Source organism: Anolis sagrei, chromosome 3, assembly GCF_037176765.1.
Source record: "Anolis sagrei isolate rAnoSag1 chromosome 3, rAnoSag1.mat, whole genome shotgun sequence".
NCBI lineage: Eukaryota > Metazoa > Chordata > Lepidosauria > Squamata > Dactyloidae > Anolis > Anolis sagrei.
This window is the reverse complement of record NC_090023.1, coordinates 154855852-154881305: the sequence shown is the minus strand read 5'-3', so window position 1 is coordinate 154881305 and position 25454 is coordinate 154855852. Positions and strand designations below refer to the sequence as shown.

The window sequence follows — 25454 nt, the reverse complement described above, 5'->3', positions numbered from 1 at the left end:
TGTTTTGGCCTGGGCAAACTACATAAACAGCTCAATGTCTGGGCAAATCTTTCTCATAAAGGGATGCATGATTCAAGTGCTCCCTAAATGGGACTAATGTTCCTACTGGGACCAAAGGAAGATAGAAAAGTAGTAGTATCTTGAATTAAGAATAAAATGGTTGTAAGGAATTTTGTTAATCACTGAATACCTCTTGACAGTGTGAGTTATTTCAAAAGGATAGGGTTTGAGTTAATATCCGGTGATAATAATAATAATAATAATAATAATAATAATAATAATAATACTTTATTTGTACCCTGCTACCATCTCCCCAAGGGACTCGGTGCGGCTTACATGAGGCCGAGCCCAAACACAACAATACAAGCAATACTAACAACAGTACAAGCAATTAAAAACACATAGACAATAAGATACACAATATTATCAATAAAACAACACATAATTAAAAACAGTGGGAAGGCCAAATGTAGAGTTAAAATTGGAAATAATGCTGGGACATGAACGGAAGGTGATACTGGTGTTTGTGGAAGGGCATATGAGCAGACTTAAAGAAATGTAAAGTGCTTTGGAGGAGAAAGTGCTATGGGGTCATTATTCTGGGAAGGCACACTAGATAGAAGTGATTTATATGGAACACACTCTTAAATGCATATTAAACCCATGATAAATTTTACATTGAATGAGAAAAGAATGAGAGCCCTACTGAGTCAAACCACAGATCAAATACACAATTTGAGCTACTTGCAGTAGCTAAACAGAGATCATACGCAGGACACAAAGGCAAATCTACCTCTCTGTGGGCATGTCATTAATGCAGAGTAAACCAAGATAAGATTCACATTAAGCTTCACATTAAGCAAAGTCAGGGAATGCTATGGAGTTTCACTTCAGACTCAGTGTGAACACCAGACTGGATCCTAAATGAACTGGTCTACAGCAGTTCTGTATCCTAAATGAACTGGTCTATAGCAGGCCTGCCTCTGCTGGAAAGCCTCTCCAATAACTTTCTTAAAAAAATGGTTGGCTGCGAAAGGGTGTGTGTGTGCCACCCAGCTGCTTCTAGCTCCTAGAGCCCAAATAACCAAGTTGGCTGTGGGGATTGACCCTCAGGAACATGAAAGGTGATCCTGAGAGTCAATCCCCACAGGTTACATATGTGAGAAGGTGCTGACCTTCCTGTAAGGTCTACACCTTCCCAAGTGTTTGTTTTAAAACTCGGAGTAAACCTAGTAATCTAGGTTTTCTCCAGGTTAAAATGGATTAGCCTGCAGCTAAAATGGACACTTCAAACTAATCTGGAAGTGATTACAAGCTTTAGGCCTGCATGAAAGGGCTCTTAGTTTGCTCATGTTTCATCGTACATAATGATTTCATAGGAGTTGCGCCTGTGGAGATTAGCTGTCAAATACCAAGAGTATAAAGCTACCTTATTCTGAATCATGACTTCAGGGCTCTTCTTACAATGGAAGAAGATCACCAGATCTTAGCATCCCAGACATGCTGTTTAGTAATTTATATATTTATTATTATTATTATTATTATTATTATTATTAAACTTTATTTGTACCCCGCTATCATCTCCCGCAGGACTTGATGTGACTTACAAAGGCCAAGGCCTCAACACAACAACAGCAAAACAATAACAATACAATTTAAAGCAAATTAAAACATAAGCAATAACAAAACAATACATCATTGCGCAATAAAAAACCAGGGCCGGGTCAGTGATGGTTACAGGTTAAAAAGTGCTGGGTGTGGTAGGTGGTATGTTGGATTTCTGGGCAAGTGCAATGTGCAGAGAGTCTTAAACTCTAATAAAGTGCTTCTGGGACGTAGTGCTGGAGATTATCCTATTCCGGAAAGGCACATCGGAATAGCCAGGTCTTCAGATTCTTCCTGAAGACTGCCAACGTGGGTGCTAGTCTAATGTCTTTGGGGAGGGTGTTCCAGAGTCGGGGGGCAAACACAGAGAAGGCCCTGTCCCTTGTCCCCACCCAACACGCCTGTGACGCAGGTGGGATCATAAGCAGGGCCTCTCTGGATGTACGAAGGGAGCGCGTGGGTTCATACACGGAGATGCGGTCACGCAGATAGGCAGGTCCCAAACCGTTTAGGGCTTTGTAGGTAAGCACTTACAGAATTGGGTTCGGTAGGTAAACGGCAGCCAATGGAGCTCCTTAAACAGAAGGGTTGACCTCTCTCTGTAAGGAGTGCCAGCTAACATCCTGGCCACCGCCCGTTGAACCAGTTGGAATTTCCGAGCTGTTTTCAAGGGCAGCCCCACGTAGAGTGCATTACAGTAATCCAATCTAGAGGTGACCAAGGCATGGACCACCCCGGCCAAATCAACCTTTGCGAGGTACGGTCGCAGCTGGCGCACAAGTCTTAGCTGTGCAAAAGCCCTCCCAGACACCGTCGACGCCTGAACCTCAAGCGTAAGTGAGGAATCCAGGAGAACTCCCAAACTGTGGACCTGTGACATTTAGATTTATGACCTCATCAGACAGGGCAATTTAAGCATTCTAGGATGTTTCCTTGGCAGTCCAGCAGTGGATGGGCAGCTGGACTTCCGGTGGAGGCCCCACCTACAAATGGAGTGGAAACATGGTATGACACCTCTCCCAAAACAGAAGACTTCCTGTGCTGTGCCGGCTCCAAGTGAGCCAGCATGAATCCTCAGCGTTCTGGTGATGCAAGTGTGATGGAGGAAGTGTCCTCAAGAGGGAGCTATGCGTGGCTGACAAATTTGCTCAACTGCCCCTCCTTTTTTCCAGCAAAGCCAGGCGAAGTGTGATAAGGTCCTCATATGCTACTTTTCTACTAAAATGGGACTCAAGAATGTTTACCTATAGATTAAAATAGCTGGGAATAAAAGAATAGATAGCCATAAACCAAGAAAAAATGATAAAGTCCTAAACACACAACTGAGTCAAAAGGGATTTAAAGGTTCAGCAGTAAAATTTAAACTTACTCACTGAAAAGCTCTTCTTTAGAAGCTAGAAAGCTGACAAACATGTGTCCATATTTAGTCATTGATATAAAGACATGAAGAGAGGAAATATATGACCTATAATGTGAAAAAGCTCCACAATCCAGAAGCCACAGAGAAAGATGTCTTATCCCCATTAAAGGTGCTTCTGGTGGTGGCAAAACTGGAAAAAGAGCCTTCCTCTTGCTTTTCTGAATCTCAAAGCCCCATATGGAAGAATATAATCTTTCAACCAGCCCACACCAAATTCATGTGCTAAAAGAGAATCTCTAACTGCAAATAGTAAGAACTGAACTAAAGGAGGGGAGATTAGCTTTAGTTCACTTTAAAAATACGATGCCTCAAAGATTGCAACTTTCTTCACAGTCAAGCTTTTAAAAAATGAGACTTGAGAAAAGTGAAAGCGATGTCAGCAATGGCTCACTCATGCATTCAGATCAACATTTCATGCAAGACATACTCAGCCTGCATATATGAGGAGCCCCAAATATATTGGATTCATTAGCTCTGTTACTTTCTTCCAATGATCAAAAACTTTAAAGTGCTTTGATAAGTATTTGAGAAAATGAACACATTTTAAATTATTATTCTAGTTAAGCTGCTTTTCCCCAGACTACAATTGTATATCTATTTATCTAGAAGCAAGTCCTAATGAACCTAATGAGGCCAAGTTCTGAGTAGACATGAACAAAATGTGACTGTCACTCTTAATGATAAATAAGAAATTAACCATAGCAAAGTATTTGATATTTTTGAGAGTGATTATAGGACTCCTAAATGGAGTCCCCAGTGTTACAGTGGGGAAACCACTGAGTTGCTGAACTTGCTTACCGAAAGGTCACAGGTTTGAATCCGGGGAGCAGAATGAGCTCCTGCTGTTAGCTCCAGCTTCTGCCAACCTAGCAGTTTGAAAACATGCAAATGTGAGTAGATCAATAGGTACCACTCTGGCGGGAAGGTAATGACGCTCCATGCAGTCATGCCAACCACATGACCTTGGAGGTGTCTAAGGACAACACCGGCTCTTCGGCTTAGAAATGGAGATGAGCACCAACCCCCAGGGTCCAATATGACTAGGCTTAATGTCAGGGGAAAAACCTTTACCTTTACCCCTATAGGAATCCTACCAAGTTATGGCTCATAAAAAATTCCTTTTTAAATTTACAAGCTGTTTCTCATACCCAACATGAGTTTTGCAAGACTGTGACTTTCTTACAGGCACCCCCTCCTCCCCTCTGCATTAGCTGTACCTGCAACTCTACAGAGTTGTACTATGCGATGTACTTTCCCAAGAATTTGTGGAACTCCAAATATTTTGTAATCATTTGTGTATAATCATGTCACCACCCTATTGAAAAACAAATACCACATACAGAGTTTTCTTTTCCCACACAAAGACTTTTAAAAATAATAATATAATATCCACCACCTTAAAGCTGATTCTTTCCTATAAGATCTGCACCCCCCATTTGTTTATTGCAAATGCTATCCAGAATCACTCCACTGTTAAATAATGTTTAATGTCCCTCAGTGATTTCTGACATTTGCTCAGAAATGAAAGATACCCTGGTTTGAATTCAAAGATCCCCTTTGTAAATAAAAAGACATGCTCTTTGTGTTGGACATGTTTAGCCTGCTGATCTGGGCATGTTTACCCTGCAGTAGAGAAAGCTGAGAGGAGACATGATGGCCATGTATAAATATGTGAGGGGAAGTCATAGGTCGGAGGGAGCAGGCTTATTTTCTGCTGTCCTGGAGATTAGGATGAGGAACAATGGCTTCAAAGTACAGGAAAGGAGATTTCACCTGAACATTAGGAAGAACTTCCAAACTGTGAGAGCAGTTCAGCATTGGAACTCTCTGCCCCAGAGTGTGGTGGAGGTTCCTTCAATAACAACAAACAGGCATACAGGAATGCAATCAAAGGGTTTGTCATCACCCCCAATGGGGCTGCAGGGTTTTTATCATTTCTGGTAGTAAATCGAATACACATTCTCATTGGTTTCCAAAGACAAATCATTTTATTTGTCTAAGCTAGCTATACAGTTGTTCATTGGTGGTTTATGGTTTTGATTGACATTATAGCACACATGGGACCCGAACAATGGCACAACTGTATTGTCGAAGGCTTTCATGGCCGGGATCACTGGGTTGTTGTAGGTTTTTCCGGGCTCCAGAACATGCCTCCAGAACATGGCCATATAGCCCGGAAAAACCTACAACAACCCAATGGCACAACTATAACACAACCATAGTCTACTGTTCCCTGACCATGACTGTATCTTAGTCTGTTGCAAATTTATTTATTAACTATTTCAAACATTTGTACCCTGCCTTTTTCAATTCATGTAGGGGGACTCAGGGCGACTTATAGCCGGCACAATTCGATTCCCCAACAAACAAAATAATATTAGATGTCCCAACAAACAAAATATTAAACATGGCTCCAGAGCGACTGGGAAATTTGAACAGTACTAACTAGTCAACAGTTAGCTGGGTTTCTCCGGATGTACTGTTATCCTTGAAAAGTAACTTCTTCTCTGGAGCACTGATTTCTCAAGCAATCAGCATTTTCTGTAAACATAGGCCTACTGCAAAACAATGGATGCCTTCAAGATATTGACACGCTGATGGAAGAATTTGATCTGTGGGGTAGAAAATGGAAGAAGGTTGCACTTGTAGAAAAACCAATATGTCAGTAAATCATAACATATAAGCATTGGCAACATCTCTGAAAATTCCCCTTTTAAAACCACACCCCCTCTATTTTCATTATATGAAATCCTGAGCTTTGTAGCCTAGCCAGCAGCACCGGAGAAGTTCTTTTCCCCAAACTGCCAATCCCAAAGTTCTATAGAATGCAGCCATGGCAGTTAAAGCCACAATTGTATAGGAACTTTACCAACCAATGTGCTGGTCCACAACACTCATGTTAGTGTAGATAACTAATGCATACTGAGATGAACACTTTCAATATAGCAAGGTTTACTGTCAAAGATCTAAAAAGAGTTTTTAACCATGTTGAATGAACATACTCAGAACTCTAATAAGGCTGGATTAAAAAAATTACACAGTGACCCCTAGGTAAATATAGATGAATATACTTGAAAATCCCTATCAGGTCTTCAGTGCAGTGTATTTAAAACGTTCTGGTTAACAGCTAAGAAATTAGCAAGGCATGGGCCAGGGGAGGGTGGGGGCTTGCATGTCTACCTGTTAAACTGGAAACTAAGATTTTCTGGAGAGGGCCTGCTCTCGGTCCCGCCACTATCACAGGTGCGTTTGGTGGGGATGAGAGACAGGGCCTTCTCAGTGATTGCCCCCAGTTATGGAACTCCCTTCCTGGCAATATTAAATAACCCCCCCCCCCTCTCATGTCCTTCAGAAGGATGGTAAAGACCTGGCTGTGGGACCAACCCTTTGGGACAGTGCAATGAGGCCCCGGTGGCACAGTGGGTTAAACCCCTATGCTGGCAGGATTGAAGACCGACAGGTCGCAGGTTTGAATCCGGGGAGAGGTGGATGAGCTCCCTCTATCAACTCCAGCTCCTCATGCGGGGACATAAGAGAAGCCTCCCACAAGGATGATAAAAACATCAAATCATCCGGGCGTCCCCTGGGCAACGTCCTTGCAGACGGCTAATTCTCTCACACCAGAAGTGACTTGCAGTTTCTCAAGTCACTCCTGACACGACAAAAAAAAAATGTACATAGCAAAACTGTATAGCTACCAGACAAACCTGCCCAATGCTGCCAGTGCATCCCTCCACATTTTCCCCAGTTACCCTCCAAATTGTGTTGGTCTCTGGTTCACTCTCCACCATCCTACTTTTTTAAAACATTTTTCTCAGGTTGGGCCATGGTAGCGCAGCAGTTTAAGGCCACTAGCTGGAGGAAAGGCTGATGACCAGAACGTCAACAGTTCAAGCTGCATGTCAGGGTGAGTTCTCAATGGTCAGTCCTTGCTCTCTGCCTACCTAGCAGTTCGAAAGCATGCAATACGAATAGATCAATAAGTAGCACCTCCAGTGGGAAGGTAAAAGAGTGCCCCATACAGACACGCAGACATACCAGCAAAAGATTGGAGAAGGCTACCGCCAGCAGGGTTCTTCATCTTGGAAAAACAGAACAACAGCATCTCCCCATGTCCAGAAGAAGTTGAGCATCACCTCCAGATGCTAGAAATTGATAAAAGTGGAGGACTTTTACCTATCTGTGCATTGTATGTTGTTGTTTGGGTTAAAATGTACTGAATGTTTGACTTATACGTATTGTAATCTGCTCTGAGTCCCTCCAGGGAGATGAAGTGGAATATACGGCTCTGGCCCAGTGTACCTGTCCAAATGTATCTCCTTCTATGTCCCACCTCAGAGCTTAAGATCTTCTGGGGAGGCCCTGCTCTCGGCCCTGCCTCTATCACAAGTAAGGCTGATGGGGACGAGGGACAGGGCCTTCTCAGTGGTGGCCCCTCACCTGTGGAACTCACTTCCCAGGGAAATTAGGTCATCAACATCCCTCCTCTCCTTCAGAAGGAAGCTGAAAACATGGATATGGGACCAGGCCTTTGGGTAATCTGGCAGACTGACAAGGTAATGACGATCAGAATGTGGAAAGGACTATGGTAACGCTGAATGGACATACGGATTTTACAACTCGGTGATCCGGAAGCTCAAGTTGCTCGGCTTCTTGCAGGAATTCCGATGAGATGCCACATAACACCAATCTTACTACAGCTGCACTGGTTACCAATTGAGCACCGGATCACTTTCAAAGTGATGGTACTCACCTTTAAGGCCTTGCATGGTCTGGGGCCGATGTACCTGAGGGACCGCCTCACCCCCTACCAACCCCAGAAATGCCTCCAGTCTGAGGACCAAGATCTATTGGAAATTCCCAGTGTCAAGACCTTGCGTCTAACAGCAACCAGACGCAGAGCCTTTACAGCAGTGGCACCATCACTCTGGAATACTCTGCCACCTGAAGTCCGTGCCTTGTGGGACTTATTAGCTTTCCGCAGGGCATGCAAGGCATACCTGTTTTGGCAGGCCTTTGATTGCTGATTTGCTGTTTTAAAATTGTTTTTAAATTGTTTTAAATTGTGTTAGATTTTAGTCATTCTTGTAAGCCGCTCCGAGCCCCAGGGGAGTGGCGGCATATAAGTTCGAATAATAAATAAATAAATAAATAACTGTTTCAAATCATTTTTAAAAACCACATATTTATGGGGGGAGGTATATTTCTTGTAGTAGGCTTGTTATGTGATTTACGAAAGTATAAACAACACAACAGAGAGTTGAATATAATGCATTTATTAATCAAATGAATATGCCATCTTTCCACTAAAAAGCACATGTAGATATTATTCAATTTTATCATTGCAACCTTTTAGCAAGACAGACAGGCTAAAAGTGACCTCATGGGTGAAATGATTATTTCAAGAAATAATAAACAGAGGTTTTAAACCAACACCACTGCACAACACTACTTTTAACCCCAACCAAAGTTAGGGGTCAAAGGAAAATTGGCAAACAAACAAATGCTTCTCTTCACAGGATGCTGCATGCCACTTGCCATCTTTGTCCATTGTTACACAGTTCTTTGTTCCATCAGCATTGTTTGGTTCGCCAGGGGCCCAGTTTTCAGAATTTTCCAAATCTTGGCCTGCAATAAAGGTACATGTGTTGTGCCGCTCTAAGACCTTCTGCAGGGCTTTCCACTCCCCTTCTTTCTTTGGAGATGGAATATGACCCCCGGCTTGGGTACAAGTGGCACTTGCTTCCTCAAAGTTCCCTTCTTGTTCATTGGTGGTATATAATTTTTCACTGCCTGTTGCAAAAGACCGAGCTGGAAATACAAAAATACACATGGTCAGTTGTTTTATACACTTTCTTGTTAAAACCTGTTCATACAGTAGTCAATATACCAGCTGTCTCTACAGAGCAGCATAACCAACAGTGAATTGTACGCTTCAAGAAAATGGTCATATGAATATTAATGATAAGGTAGAAAATTAAGAAGAAATGAGGACATTAACACAACATGGGAATTGATGAGCTGGGAGTTCTTAGTTCAGCCTTCCTCAATTTGGTACCACTGCTAAGTTGGATTACAATCTGTGACACCTCAAGGGGAGTATGTTATGGGATGTAGAATGCCCTTGTGGAAGGAGGGAAAAATAAAGTTTGAAGGACAAACTGTAACCTCACAATTCACACTTTTTTAGTCTGAATTTAATCTAGCTTCTTTCATTGGGAAGAGAAATGACTCTTGACCCAGATAGGGTTCAATTCCTTATTCACAATGTCATCATCTCAGGTCTTTCTTTGCTCTTCCTATTTAAGTCAAATAGGAAGTTGGTATTGTCAGCAGGGAACAAGCCTGAGTCCACAATCTGACCAGAACCACCTTCTTGATGTAAGGCCAAAAGTAAAAAAAAAAAAAAGCCAAGTTAAATACACTTTTTAAAAATTGAAATGAATGTTGTGTGTAATTTGGCTATTCAGGATCAGGATATCCTCAGATTTTAGTTTGTTCACAACTACTCTGTGTGTTTGCACATGTTAGGGATTGGAAGAATATTTGAAATAGGGTTGGAAAGGATTTCTTGCAGATTGGGAAATTCTGTATATACCAGCGTACCTGTCCGAACGTATCTCCTTCTACGTCCCACCTCGGAGTTTAAGATCCTCTGGGGAGGCCCTGTTCTCGGCCCACCTTTATCACAAGTGAAACTGGTGGGGACGAGGGACAGGGCCTTCTCAGTGGTGGCCCCTCACCTGTGGAATTCACTCCCCAGAGAAATTAGGTCATCAACATCCCTTCTCTCTTTCAGAAGGAAGTTAAAAACCTGGATATGGGACCAGGCCTTTGGGTAAGCTGGCAGATGGATAAAGGACAATGACGACCAGAGTAGGAAAGGACTATGATAATGCTGGATGGACTATGGATTTATGAATTGGCGAACGTTGACCGCAAGATGATTTTATTGCTGCTATGGTATTAATTTGATTGTTTTAACTAGTTATAATTGTTATTGCTATATTGTATTTTGTATATTGTATTTTGTGAATTGTTAGGCATCGAATTGTGCCTTTTGTAAGCCGCCCTGGGTCCCCCATAGGGAGTTGAGAAGGGCAGGGTAGAAGCACTAGTAATAAATAAATAAATAAATAAATACATATAAGTCTGGGTCTTTTTCTGATTAAAATTCACTTTTTTAAACAGTAGCGACAGGTTTAATTTCAGTGCAGAAGTTTTTGTTTTCTGAACAAAAGTATAACTTTTGCACATGGATATATATATAACTGATATGGAAAATATAAGAAAATATAAAGAGCTGCTAAAATGTAAGCGATAGTCAACCAGGTGGCCACTGATGATTAATACAGTAGAACTTTATCACTTGTGCTCATCAGCACTGCATGACATAGGCCCCATCTACACTGCAATATAAAATCCAGAATATCTGCTTTGAGCTGGATTATATGGCAATGTAGACTCATATAATCCAGTTCAAATAAGAAAATGTGGATTATCTGATTTAATAATCTGGATTATATGGCAGAGTAAATCTGACCATAGAGGGATGCTGTATCTGGTACAAAAATGGATACATCATTATTAGTAGCCATTGATAATCCCATTTTCCATGAATTTGTTCAATACTATGTTAAAGTAGTCTAAATTTGCAAACACAGTCATTTTTATGTTAGGAAATTCTATAGTTTAACTATGATCTATATAAAGAAATAATTTTATCTGTTCCGAATCTTTCTTGAGACAAAAAAGAGGGTCTTCTTCTCCAGAGGTACAACATTTGGAAGCTATTAGCATAAAAGTGAAATTATACATTTTCTGGGATTTTTTTTCATGAGCAAGAAACCTCTGCGAGTTATTAATATAAGTAGTATACTATATCTTTGTTAAAGCTAAAATGATATGCGCAATTCAACACTGGCTTATCAGCTTTTCTGAATGATGGTAAGTGAATATTAAGATAGCATTCTACACATTTTTGGGGGGGGGGAGTTGTGGGGTATTTTCAATTGTCTTACCGTGGTGTACTGTGTAAAAATTGTTCCCAAATTCAGTTACTCTTTTATTCAGATTATTCACGTCTTCTTTGATACGGTTCAGCTCTGTAAAGGAAAACACTATAATTCTCATTGGGCAACATCTCTAGGTTCTGGAGACCTCCAGTAATTAATTCAGTGTCAGCACGAGAATTTTACTGTCTGAGGCATGGCAATATGTGACTCCATGCATCCACCCAAGTTGAAGATCCATTGTGCCCAAAGTCAGTAGTCTAGACTTGAAATGCTAGACTATAGTTCTGTATGTGAAGGTTTTTGTTTTTCTTCTGATGTGGCCTTAAAACATTTGAGTCCCAGCTAATGGTCTGAGATGATATTGATGCAATCTGAAACCTGATTTCTCATTCTCATCTACAGTTTTTGAGAAATGGGTTCCAGGCAGAGGTTTGGACCATTTATCTCGGGATGGCATGAAATAAATCTGTTGCATATGGACATTGGAAAAAATGTATATCTTTCAGAATCCACCATCCACCATGGCCAGAGATGGCCCTAGGTAATTTTCAATGGTAAGCAAACAGTATTTTGGTGCCCCCCCCCCAATCAATCACTGATATATATTTTCTGTCCATTGTGGGAGTTCTGTGTGCCAAATTTAGTTCAATTCCATCATTGGTGGAGTTCAGAATGCTCTTTGATTTTAGGTGAACTATACATCCTAGTAACTACAACTCGCATATGTCAAGGTCTTTTTTTCCCCAAGAGCACCTCAAGAGTGCCCCTGGGCAAAATCAACTATACTGCAAATGCTTACTTTGCGTAATGGGTTGAGCCGCCCCTGACCATGGCCACTAGCTATGCTGGCTGAACAATTCTGGGAGTCATAGTCCAAAAAGTAAAAACTCTAAGCTCTTGCTATAATCCAACTTACCCCTCACCCCCTTAGCTCATATATGGACATACCATCAATTATATCATTCATTCCAACAAGTGGATTGGCCAGGCATGTTCCCAGAAGAAGAACACTGAGCATCAGAAATGGAAACATCTTGCAATGTGTCTGACCTGAAAATACAAGCAAAGGATATCTTTCCACATTCAACTTGCATGTTTTTATGTAGAGCTACAGCTTATTTGTAGAGTTCTTACCAGATTAATATTATGAATTCCTAATGTTCAGGAATGACTAATAGCTATGACCTTCACTTGCTAGGCACTGCTATGCCTCTTCCCACAAACAGAAGGCAGGCTTCAGAGTTTTTGAGATCCGGGTTTTTTTAACTCTTTAAAAAAGCCTGCATTGGGTTGTAGATGTATGTAACTTTAAGTCATCTATTGACCTATGACAAGCACATTAATTTTATTAGGTTTTTTTAGAACAAGGGATACTCTATTTTTAACATTCCCTCCTCTAAAATATAGGCTATGCTGGCATCTGTTACTTATAGGAGGCTTTCCTTTTAGATAACTTTGCTTAGCTTCCAAGATCTGTGCCTTTAGGGTGTTTAGGACCAGTCTCACTATAGCAAAGTGTGGCATTTCACAATGAATCATAGAATCATAGAATTAAAGAGTTGGAAGAGACCTCATGGGCCATCCAGTCCAACCCCCTGCCAAGAAGCAGGAATATTGCATTCAAATCACCCTTGATAGATGGCCATCCAACCTCTGTTTAAAAGCTTCCAAAGAAGGAGCCTCCACCACACTCCGGGGCAGAGAATTCCACTGCTTCCACAATGGACTAACAAATTAAAATATCAAACAACTAAGTTAACAAAAGTAATAACCATACAACTCATTCTATTGTTATCATTGAAAAAAATATCAATTAAATTCTATCTAGAATGCATTTTCTAAGCAATGAAGCTCCTGATTAAATGACAGAAACAGCAAAATATAATAAAATTGCAATCACTTACAAACTCTGAGAATTCTGGTGCACTAGATGAGCTTCACCAAAACTAATTTTTCCAGCATTTCGCTGTTATTTTATATAGAAAATGTGGATTGAGCAACTGAATACAATTGTGCAAAAAAAGTCTCTTCCTTGTGGTACATGACAGTTGTTTATTTAAGAAGGGTTTGGACCTTCAGCCATCATTATATATTGTGAAACTCTGACACATTTCCAGCAATAACAAACTCAAAAAGATGAGGAAACAAAGCTAGGAAAATGCTGGGCATTAATTTACCTGCAGATTGCTCAATGCAGTGCAGTACAATCCAGTTTTTATTTCTGTACAAAAATGATCCTTTCTATGGTCTACAGAAAAAAACCCAGAATTTCACAACCTGGGCAGAGAGCCAGGGTCACTGAGTGGTCACAGAAAGGAACTGCTTTGAAAATGTCCCCTCATACAGATTTCACAGCAAACTAAGGCCCTATCCACTTTGGCCAAAAAAAAAAACTTCATGAATAGTGCTGGTAGAACATATGGCATTCCCGGTGATACAATATTTGAGGGGTTTAAAATACTTTTTAAAACTCCCATTTTGTTCTTCAGTTTCCAAGAAAAAAATATTTATCTTGTTTGTTTGTTACATGCAACAAGACTGATATGTGGTTCCTTAGTTGGAAGAGGTTCTTTCCCTCTTGGACATATTTCTTACTTTTATACAGCAAAAGTAGGGATAATCTTCAATTATTAATTTTTTGATATAGAAGAGTGTTAATAAAAGTAGAAAGGTAGAAAGAAAGTGATACTTAAAAGGACTAATAAATAAGAAATTAAAATCAACAGGCAACGAGTGGGAGGACTCGGTGTGGCTTACAAGAGGCCGAGGCCCAACACATCAATAAAACAACAGCATAACAAATACAACAATAAATAAACTCATAAAAGAAGCAATAAACATTAAACAATAGCAATAAACATTAGACAATAACACCATGACACATTTAAAACTAAGGCAAATGTAATGATTAAAATTTTAAAATGCTGAACATGACAGGTGAGATGGATAGGTTTTTGGAGATAGGTGCGGTGTGCAGACAATCTTAAATCTCTAGTAAAGTGCAATTGGGACATGATGCTAGGAGTTTCCTATTTCGGGAAGGCACACTGGAATAACCACATCTTCAAGCTCTTCCTAAAGACTGCCAATGTTGGGGCTTGTCTGATATCCTTGGGGAGAGAGTTCCAGAGTCGAGGGGCCACCACGGAGAAGGCCCTGTCCCTCGTCCCCACCAATCGCGCTTGCGAAGCATGGGCAAACTTCACCCCTCTGGATTTTTTGGACTTCAGTTCCCAGAAATCCCATCCAGTTTACCCATCTGTTAGGAATTGTGGAAGTCTAGGCTTTTGTCTCTATTTCCTCGCATAAACAATTCTTGCTGAAGTTGTCGTATACGTAAATAATTTGTCTTTATTAGTATTCCATTGTATCTGGGTCATTCCTAAAAGGAAAAGTTCTGGTTGTAGTGGAAGTTTTCTTTTTAGGATTATTTTGGTATCTCTTTCCAATAAGATTTTGCTATTTCACACGTCCACCACATATGTAGGAAGGATCCTTCACATTTTCCACACTTCCAGCATTTAGAATTTGTATCTTTAGTAAATTTGACAATCTTTTTCGGTGTCATGTAATTTTTTGCCATGCCAAAGAACCATCCTCAAAACCCAAGATGCAATCTTTTTTTTTTTTTTTTTGTAATCCTTGATTTGGTAGTATTTAAACCAAGACATATTTATAAATTTCTTATTAAGTTTTTCTTGTATTCTCATTTTTAGTTCTTTGTTTTCTTTTTTCAAGATATCTCTCCAGGTTGGCCATCCTAATGCTTCATCCTAACTCTCTCCTTTGGCAGAATACTACATAGTGAACTTGTATTATTTTACAGGTATGGATTTGCCCCCTGTCTTCCACCATGAGTTCTTTTCAGTCATTACTGATGGATCCTGAATAAACATGAAAGAAAATGGGAGCAGGATTGTCCACTAATCCCTTTACAAAGAGGGTAATAGGTCTTTAGAGGCATGCTTCCTGTATCTGGGGAGACTGTTTACATGAGCTGAAATCTTGAATATAGGGTCTGAAGTCATACGAAGAGCCTCCATGGACAATGGAGGCTCTGTTGTTCAAGAAGTCACTTATCATAAATAGAAGAGGAACAGAACTGACCATGGAGGGGACAAGACTTTGCATCCCCTCTTGTCATATATTTATTTATTGTGCTGTAACATCTATATATGCTTAACGTGGTACAAATATAAAACTAGTAAAGGGCTAGATAAAACTGAGCAGAGGTCCATTAAAATAAACAAGTTGTACCTGTTGAAGTCAGAAGGCCCATTTGATTTATTTCAGGGATGGGCAGCTTTGTGACATTTGATGGCTCTCATTGTGCACTTGTGGATGTTTCAGGGTTGCACCCTCCACCTTCTTCTCCTGCTGACAATCCTATTTTAGTTCAATGGGAACTGGCGTGACTCTGTGGTGAAGACTATAGGGCAGAGGGATTTTTCCTCTTCATTACTGAAGAAGTCAACAGAGAGAAGAAAACAGTCATGCTTTAAGTGATGTAGAAAGTGTTGGCAGATTATGTGATGTCAGAAATATGTGTAGACTACAAAAAAGGGATGTGGGCTCCATGCCACTTACAGGGTACATATTTTCATTCCTGTCTCAGTGGTTTTACTATCCTGGATATATCTGGACAAATGAGGGAGGCATGTAATGAGGCATTCGGGTTGGACATAGACATTCATCTGGATGTCTAACTGGTTTTTGTTACTAGAGTGCTTTGCTACAGTTTTGGATGGTCATGTAGGAGCTGAGTTGGCTTTTAGTCACTGGCAGCTTTAGGCATTTACAGAGAATATAAAAGCTGCTGTTGGTTCAGAAGACAAAAAGTCAGGTGCCAATCAGGACAGATTGCAGGAAAAGCATTTCATTTGGATTTAAACTTAAAATAAACTTAATGAGTTCCATTTAACATGCAGGTGTGATTTGAAATATTCACTCTCATATTTAGATCTGAAAAGCTTGTGACCAAAATTCCTCAAAATCATCCTATCCCTTAATAGATTCAAAGGCTGCCAAGTTTAGATCCGCTTCTGACAACCTATTTGGCTGTCTGAGATGTGGCTGGTAACTATAAGAACAGTCTTTGAAACTCTTTTTTTTTTAGTCATTTCAGGCCTTTTCATTGCTGAATTTTGAGCTATTGATGTATAACTTCTGAAAAGCAAATCTGAGAGATTCTTTCTTTCTTTCTGCTATTAAATTTTATTTATAGAAAAGAAAAAAAGAACAACTATAATAAGGTGAGCAAACATTATTATGAAGTTATACATTTAATTTACTTTCTAACTAGCACCCCAAAATTATTTATACCTAATAACACAAAAAGATATAAACACAAAAATAAATCATACCAACATAGAATTATCATGGGGAAAAGGTGTCTCCACTGAAGCATTATCACCAATCCTTGTTTCCACTTCAAACTGTTTATTTTCAAAATCCAATTATCACAGAAACAGAAAATGAGGTGAAAACTTCTGAAAAGGGGCAATGACAGAAAAATAAACATCATGGGGATGTTAACACTTCCCCCATGCTAGCCAAAGAACAAAACAAACAAACAAAACCCTTGCATGCATGCATGCATAGATGATAGATGATAGATAGATATATAGAATTACACATAAAATTTTACCTGTTCTGAATTATATACAAATTCAGTCTAAGAACAAACCTACAGAGCCTATGTTGTTCATAACTTAGGGACTACTTGCATATTTTTGCTGAATTGTATGGCAAGCCCCAACAATGTGAAAGTGTAGGACATATTATTTAAAAATTCATGGTATTGACAAAAAAACAGAGTCAAACATTAAAAAATTGATAGTAGCATACCAGATTCATCCTTCTCATTAGGATACTTTTATGTTATTTGTAATTTTTATCTTAATACCATTTGTCGTTATATTACTTTTCTGTGTGCATTGTGAATATTACTATTATTTATAATTTCAGGCTTCAAAGTGTCTTATTTACAACATCTTTATTTACTATATTGTAGGATGTAGGTAGAAATATAGATAAATAAAAGAACATAAACTTGCCACTGCATATTTTTGTTCACTTAAAGAAGGTAATCTTCCAGCCAGGTGCTGGGCAATTTTTTTTTTTCTGAAAAGGGGGTGGTGGGCCAAATAAGTTTAGTCTCATTTAGACCAGCCTCCTGCCATGTAGGAATAAATGAAGAAGAATAACTTACAGCTATATACTGTATTTCACCACATAATAGTTGCACTTTCCCCCTTTTCCTCTTTAAAAAAGGGGGATGCAACTATTATGTGGTGAAATTATGGGATGCCTATAGGGCCTCCTTCAGCTGCCAGCCACAGGAGGCCTCATAGACCAAATCTCTTGTGTGCCTCTCAGCCAGAGCTATAAAGCTTCCAGCAGCTGGCCAACTCCAAGGTGTAGGTGTATGGGTGAGGACAGGCACCCCCCCCCCCCAAAAAAAAAATTCTCATGGTGTGCTGCGAAGAGACCTTACTGGTACATTATTTAAATTGTAATGTTTATTCATATCATGATCTGATCACCATGTCCAATATATGTGCATGGGGGCATTGAGGTAATGATACAAAAGGTTTGCTAGGGTAGACCCTCTTTCACTCAGGCTCAACCCCCCCCCCCCGAATCAAACTCAGCCTCCCCCCCCCCCCGAATCAAAATCCTGGCTACGGGCCTGGGTGAGGATGCAACTATAATGAATTAAATAATACAAAAACTGGGTCTCCAAAAAGAGGGTACTGAGAGGATGGCAGAACCTTGATTTAAGTCAAAGTTACTCACAAGAGATCTTGGAAATATCGTGAATGGCAGGTTACTATACTACAGCAAAGTTATGAATAAAGAACCCAAGGCAACTTCTCAATCAATATCTCCCTGAAACCCCATGCCCTCGGTTCACAAAAATTCTTTCATCCATCCTCCAGGTCCAGTTTCAGCTGGTTCCATTATCAGTCTCTTTCCCATGCTGGCCCTCTGGATGATTTGAATTCTTCAACCTGGGTTATACTCATGGCATGGAGGTGTTCTGATATCTTGAAAATGTCAGATGAATCCATGACAGGTCCAACTATTATGCAATGGCAACTGTTATGTGATGATTTATGGGAATTTCCTATAGATAGATGTTATCACATTTAAAGACATAAATAGTTGATTCATGGTTACTATTAATTTAAAAAATCTTAACTGACATATTCATTATAATAGGATTTAGGAAAGAGTCTTCCATTCAAGAGAAAAAATGTCGCATGTCCTGATTTACCTAAGACAGTTTATTTTCATTAAAATCCAAACAGCCTGAAACAGGAAACTATGAAGGATTACCTATTTTACCTTTCCGGGAACCTATGTTAAAACTTTCTTCTAAAATCCCCAGTTACGTGAGACATTTACGAAATGAATGACCACAAATTTTCATATCCTGCTTAACATGGATCTGAGGTTTTTTTTTAATCACAGCCTTTGAAAATAAATACTTACCATGGTGCCAGAGGGTTCTGAGAAAGAGAGTTGGCACCACCACATATGCTTCTCTGAGACTGGATAGATTTACAGAGTCATCTTGCTTTTACCAGTGGTTTGCAAATTCACAATAAAATTCAGCATGAGCAACCAGGACTCTGTATCTTTAGCAAAACCATTACACAGCCTCTGGAAAAAATGGGGTTTTATAAAACTAGCATATCCTCTCTTGCAAAAATATGTGAATAAATATCTTTACTGATACAAAACTGTGGAGCTTCTGGTTTTCTGCTTTCATATTGTTTTATGGTATTATTAGTGTCTGCTATAATTTCATTTAATAGTCTAAGAGGACTCGTTTAAAAAGAATAAGCTATCTTACAAATGACAAAATTGGGCAGCAAGGTAAATCAAATTCACTGAAAAGAAAGAAGTAAAAAATATATGAATATATTATGTGAACAAAGCTCACTGTCATCACTCACCTCACTTTGTGTTATCTATTATTTTTAACTGTCTAGGATATTTTGTTTTCCTTCTGCTAATTTAAAAGGGGCAAGAAGTATAGACTATTTCTCTGTGACAAAAGCTGTGACAAAAGAGATTGTAGCTACCAGGTAGGGCATAGAAGAGATCTCAGAGATTTGTGTGTGTGTGTGTCAGGAGTGACTTGAGAAACTGCAAGTTGCTTCTGGTGTGAGAGAATTGGCCATATGCAAGGACGTTGCCCAGGGGATGCCCGGATGTTTTGATATTTTGATGTTTTACCATCCCTGTGGGAGGCTTCTCTCATGTCCCTGCATGGGGAGCTAGAGCTGACAGAGGGAGCTCATCCGCACTCTCCCCGGATTTGAATCTCCGACCTGTCAGTCTTCAGTCTTGCTGGCACAAGGGTTTAACCCATTGCACCACCAGGGCAATCTGAGAGATTATGGCCCAGCATTCAGAATACAACATTTTCCTAGCAGAGATAGCTGGCAAAAATTTGGGATCACAAAGCTCATCCAACATTATTAGCAGAAATTCTTTCACACTAACTTCAGAGTGTTTAAGAAGGCATCTCTTAACTGGCAAGGAAGTTGCTGAAACTTTTTTGCATTACACATCTTGCACCAGCCAGAAGCAGTTCTCTGGCAGAGACTTTCTACTGACATTGCTTTTGCTGAAGTCACGAAAGGGTGTCAAACCATATAATCACCAGAAGCAATGTCACCAGCAAGGCTCTTCCTGGATGTTGCTTCTGACTGGCAACACAGTGGTGGGTCTTTCTAATGTGTGATCCCTATGAATCCAGCACAGTCCAGCTGTCCACACATCAAAAACACTGGTGATTACTCTGAAGTTTCCTGGAATTCGATTCTTCTTGTGCCAGATCAGCAGAAGCAGTGCTGTGGAACTGGCTGTTTTTAGGTGAGGATGCTTTATTTGGTCTGTATAGACTTGAGGTTTGCCTCTATTCAAATACACTTTTGTTTCTATTCATTTTTCCCATTTTGTGGTCTATTTACGTAAGTGTCATTTCTTTCTCTAAGGTTCACTTCAAATTTTGATCTTCTTATTTATTTATTTATTTATTTATTTATTTATTTATTTAGGGTGTTTTTACCCCGCCCTTCTCAACCCCCGAAGGAGGACTCAGGGCAGCTTACAAAAAAGGCACAATTCGATGCCTATACAAATTATACATAATATACAAAACCATAGTTAAAAGCAGTTATCACAATTAAAACAATCAAGCAACCAGTACATAACACATCATATAAAACATCATATAAAAACCATTCTTCTCATTTGGATGGCCTGAAATATTTTCATCATTCTTACTGGTGGGTGAGTTGTTCAGAACGATATGCTTCCAGATCATCTCATCTTCATCCAAGCTGGTCTATGACCTTAAGCATTAGCAATCTAGTTCAATTTGGGATTGGTCTAAAACAGGGGTCCTCAAACCTTTTGAACAGAGGGCCAGGTCACAGTCCCTCAAACTGTTGGAGGGGCGGATTATAATTTGAAAAAAAAAATGAATGAATTCCCATGCAAACTGCACATATTTTATTTGTAGTACCAAAAAACCCCACTTCAAAACAATACAATAATTAAAATGAAGAACAATTTTAACAAATATGAACTGATTAGTATTTTAATGGGAAGTGTTGGCCTGCTTCTTGCTGGTGAGATAGGATTGTTGTTGTTGTTGTTGTTGTTTTGTTGTTGTTGTTGTTGTTGTGTGCTTTCAAGTCACGTCAGCCTTAGGTTGACCATGAGAGAGGGCCGGGTAAATGTCCTTGCAGGGCCGTATCTGGCCCCTGGGCCATAGTTTGAGGACCCCTGGTCGAAAATATCTACAAGTCGAAACAGTTTGTTCTGCATAAAAAGGCCCCATCCACACAATCACTAAAAACCAGCTTGAGATCAGGGTGCGCTGTCCACAAAACACCCTGTCCCATCTCCCACGTGAGTTCCCACATTCAGCCAAAAACTGTGATAAAAACACCCATCAGAAACCCAGAATTCAACTATAAAATCTAAAGGATTCCTCCATCCCACAGGAAGGATCCAGTTGCCAAATATGATGGGAAAATGTAAACAGGGCTGAGGCTGGAGCAATTTTATTTAAAAAATCAGCCCTTTTGTCCCTGCCATTAGGTATGGGGAAAATGCTGGGTTTTGATGGTGAGAATTTGAATCAGAATGTGGATTAAGAGATCTACAGCCTTATCACATGAGGCAAAAATAGCTACCTAGGATGCTTCTGCCCAAGTTCACACTACCTATCAGATGACATAGGATGAATACCAGTGGGGCTCCGTGGGTGAACTGGGGTGTCAGCATGGTGGGACACTACTGCCAGCAACATGGAAGTCTCCCCATGTTCTGTTAAGAAAAATGTGACCGGCAGACTCAAGACGTGCAGCAATGCTTTCCAACATGGAATGGGGAAGTATCAGATGGTAACTAGGGTGCCAGAATTGCACCACTGTCACTCTGATGCCAGCCAGATTTGCCACAGGGGCTGGCAAATCACAATACTGAACCTCATTCATGTGATGAGATCCTTTGTTGGGAGCTTACAGCCAGTTCTGTGTAGGCACTCCAGAGGGAACTGGATCTCTTAAATCCATATCCTGCTCCGGATTAAATGACTGTATGGAAGATGTCTGAATCCTGGCAGGTCTACCTGTTCTGACTGGCTGGTGGGATTCTCACCACGCTGTGGATATGGATATGGAAAATGGGCACTGCCTACCCCAGAATCGGCCCAACAAATCTCCCTTATCTTTCTTCCTATGTTTCCCAGAGGGCAGAAACTTGTGATTTTTTAGTACACAGGATTCCAGGCTTTTCATTTGAACGAGTATGAAGTTTGCATGGCTTTCTTATGCAGAATATATCTCTGTGAAACAAGCAACTCAATACTGCTGCTATTATAATTGATAGCTCGCTAGCTAGCTCTATGGTCTACACATAGAGGGACTGGTTATTATGTTTTCTTTTTAATTTCATCTTTTTTTGTACTTGTACTCCTAAAAGAATAATAGTTTGTTTTTCCCACCAAAAATTAGAAAATATGGGAAAAGTCCATTTTCTACATTGGAACACTGATTGTCTGAACTCTTTGTCCTCCCACCCCAGCCCATGTCTGTCCCACTGTTTGTTTTGGATTACAGGCAGGAAAGATTTCTTCATTGTTTTATGCCAGTAAAAATAAAGGGGGAAACTGGACTTTGTGAGATACAGAACAAAGATGAGTTATGTGTTCACAGGCTTTCATCACAAGTTGTGAAACATAGAGATTGTGAATGGCCGCAGGTTCTGGCTTGCCTAAAATATACTATTACTTGCTGGCCTGCCAAAGAGGTTTCACAAAAATAACAAAGGTTAGATAAGCAGGAACAGAATATACTGTACATCTCAATTACTGTGTGGTGTTGCAGGTGAACAGAGTTCCTCTCAAAGGAATCCCATGCATGGGAAGATCACAATGAAATATCTTTTCAGATCTGATGGTATATTTACATTTTACATGGAAGATTGGGAAGGAGGACACTGCCCTGTGCAAGAATGTAGCTTTCAATACTTTTACAGTTTTGACATTTGTATTCAGGGTATCTGTAGTATCTCAGAATGGATACTACAGGTCAAGAAATGGTAGCCACAATGATCAAATGATTGATGGTGGTCCTCAAGAGAAAATTTGAAAACATTCTAAAGTACTTTAGGATGGGTAGAAAGGAGGTGGAAGTTAAGATTTCCACCTCTCATAATACAATGATATAATGTTGCTTAATTAAGCTGATTAGCAGAAGACTTAAGAAAGAAAAAAACACCTTCATTTAGAGACAGAATGTTTATAAAATATTGTTGATCAGAGTTTGGAAATAGCACGTTCCAAATAAATAATTACTACTCATAATAATAGGAGCCTCCAGTGGCACAATGGATTAAACCTTTGTGTCAGCAGTCAGCGATTTGAATTCAGGGAGAACAGATTGATCTCCCTCTGTCAGCTCCAGCTCCCCATGTGGGAATATGAGAGAAGCCTTCCACAAGGATGGTAAAACATCCGACATCGGGGTGTCCCCTGGGCAACATCTTTGCAGACAGCCAATTTTCTCACACTGGAAGCAACGTGCAGTTTCTGATATAAAAAAAAACTCATAATAATTCATTTTCCAATAATGAAGTCTTAATAAAGTTACAACACAGTTGCAGCTTAATTAGGGAAATGTTACTATATTTGCAATATAACTGTAATCTTACCTATTGGTTTTAAAGTTACAAAGCTGTAACTTCAGGGAGTATAGGTGAAAAATCATGGTATGGGATGAATATCATGTGTTTAGGTTCCATATGTTCCTACTGACTTTGACTTTATACTGGAAGTTGAGGCAACATGGGAATGGGAGGAGGACATTTCTCGTACAAAAGAGAAATGTATTTATTTATTTATTTATTTATTTATGTACTGTATTTGTATACCGCCTTTCTCAGCCTGTCGGCAACTCAAGGAGGTTTCCAACAAAACAATATACATATTATCATAGTACAGATTAAACATTAAAATAACATAAAACAAACAAGCAATAAAAACAACATAATTAGCATCTCCTTATTGTCAAGCATTGTCCAATTCCATTGTCAAATCATCAGATTTCCTATATCAGTTATCTATATCCATTACTCTGTGTTTGTGAACGCTTGGTCAAATAGCCATGTTTTAACTTGCTTCCGAAACGTTAAGAGGGAGGGAGCAGATCTAATTTCTCTAGGGATGGCATTCCATAGCCGAGCGGCCACCACTGAGAAGGCCCTGTCTTTCGTCCTCGCCAAATGTACCTGTGACAAAGACGGGGCCGAGAGCAGTGCCTCCCTGGACGATCTCAAGGTCCTTGATAGTTCATTAGGGGAGATGCGTTTGGACAGGTGGGTTGGGCCAGAACCGTTTAGGGCTTTATAGGTTAAAGCCAGCACTTTGAATTGAGCCCGGTAGCAAACCGGCAGCCAGTGGAGCTGACGCAACAAGGGAGTTGTATGCTCCCTGAGAGCCGCTCCTGTTAGCAATCTGGCTGCCGAAATTAATACTTTCTCATTTTAAAATATTTTAAATGTAGATGTATGAAGTGTGAGTGCAACTAACATATGACAATGCAAATGTGTATCACATAACTACATAAACCAACATTTCAGATTTAGTTCCAGCTCCTTTCAAAGGTTCATCTGACAGGCGGTCTATTTTTATTATTGTATAATGTGTGAAATGGACCTTACCTGAGAACACTTTTCAAAACGTATCTTATTACTTGTGCTGTGTTGACTGGGCAAGGTAATTGACAGGTGTGGTTACTGCAGATCCATCAGGGTAACTCAGCAAGAGTGGAGAAATGTCTTTGGACTGTCAGCTCTGAAGGGCTTTAACTCCACAAAGAAGAAAATGAACCCTCTAGACATTGAACAATACTGCTCCTTAGAGATTTGAAAGCCATTCAAAATGTTTAAAGTTAATGCTCTTTTTGAAATGAAAAAAGCAAGTGGGAAGCCCAGGTTTGCTGGCAATCAAACTGCTAATCTTAAGTCACTGCCAAAGTATAAGACAAATAACTATGGCACAAGGACTGAAATGAAAATATTCACTCAGGAGGGATTTTGGACCAGTACATACATTACCCTGTCAGCTGTTATGTGTGTGTTAGAGAAGTGGGTGCTAGTGTTAGTGGCTCTGTTGAGGGAATCTCTGGGTGGTTTTCTCCAACAAACTGAGATGACTTGTCTGCAATTGGCTTTATTTGTCTAAATTCACAGACTCAATTCACCTCTCTCATTCACATTTAATTCCCAGATCTGGAAAGCGAATCCTTTAGAAGCTAGAAAACAACCTATTTAATTTTTCATTTTTGTCCATTTTATATTAGGTTTGTTCTTTTTCATGTTTCATTCTGCATGCCTTTTTACTGTCATTCGGATAAAAATGCAAGATATTTAAAATAATAGTATATCTTTTAGTGAGAGATTTTTTCAAAATAATCAGTAGTAGACACCAGTTATAGATCTATTTTCTTTCTATGCAATTAGGTGGCCAGAATCATATTGTCATACTAATATTCTGGGTTGGCTTGTCCTTGGCTTTCTGTTATTTAAATGTATGTTTGAATGGGTATCTTGCTATTTTAGCAAATGGAAACACTTTTTAAAGAACTCTAGAAACTGCACAAGTCATCTTAGGGTCCATTCAAACAGGCCCATATCCCAAGATCTGTTGTGACTCAGCTGGAATTTCAGAGTGATAGTGTCAATGATTCTGATGGAGATGATGGGTTTCAGATGCACAGTCAGGTGCAAAGTTATGATGTCTCTGTGTTAGACGAAGACCAGGAACAGGGGGCAGAACTTCAGTTGTTTCCCACAGCAAGGGATGATGCTGGGGAAAGTGAAACTAC

The 25454-nt window shown here is 39.8% G+C and overlaps 1 protein-coding gene across 1 annotated transcript; it reads right to left on the bottom strand.

The window, feature by feature from the left end:
* Positions 1-8285: 8285 nt before the first annotated feature.
* Positions 8286-13051, bottom strand: LOC132771273 (phospholipase A2 inhibitor alpha-like protein). Its single transcript, XM_060769046.2, has 4 exons — positions 12945-13051; positions 11989-12090; positions 11047-11130; positions 8286-8836 (listed from the first exon to the last, which is right to left on the bottom strand). Exons 2-4 carry the CDS (start codon positions 12071-12073, stop codon positions 8496-8498), a joined length of 510 nt encoding a protein of 169 aa, XP_060625029.2. The 5' UTR covers positions 12074-12090; positions 12945-13051; the 3' UTR covers positions 8286-8495.
* Between the last annotated feature and the right edge of the window lie 12403 nt (positions 13052-25454).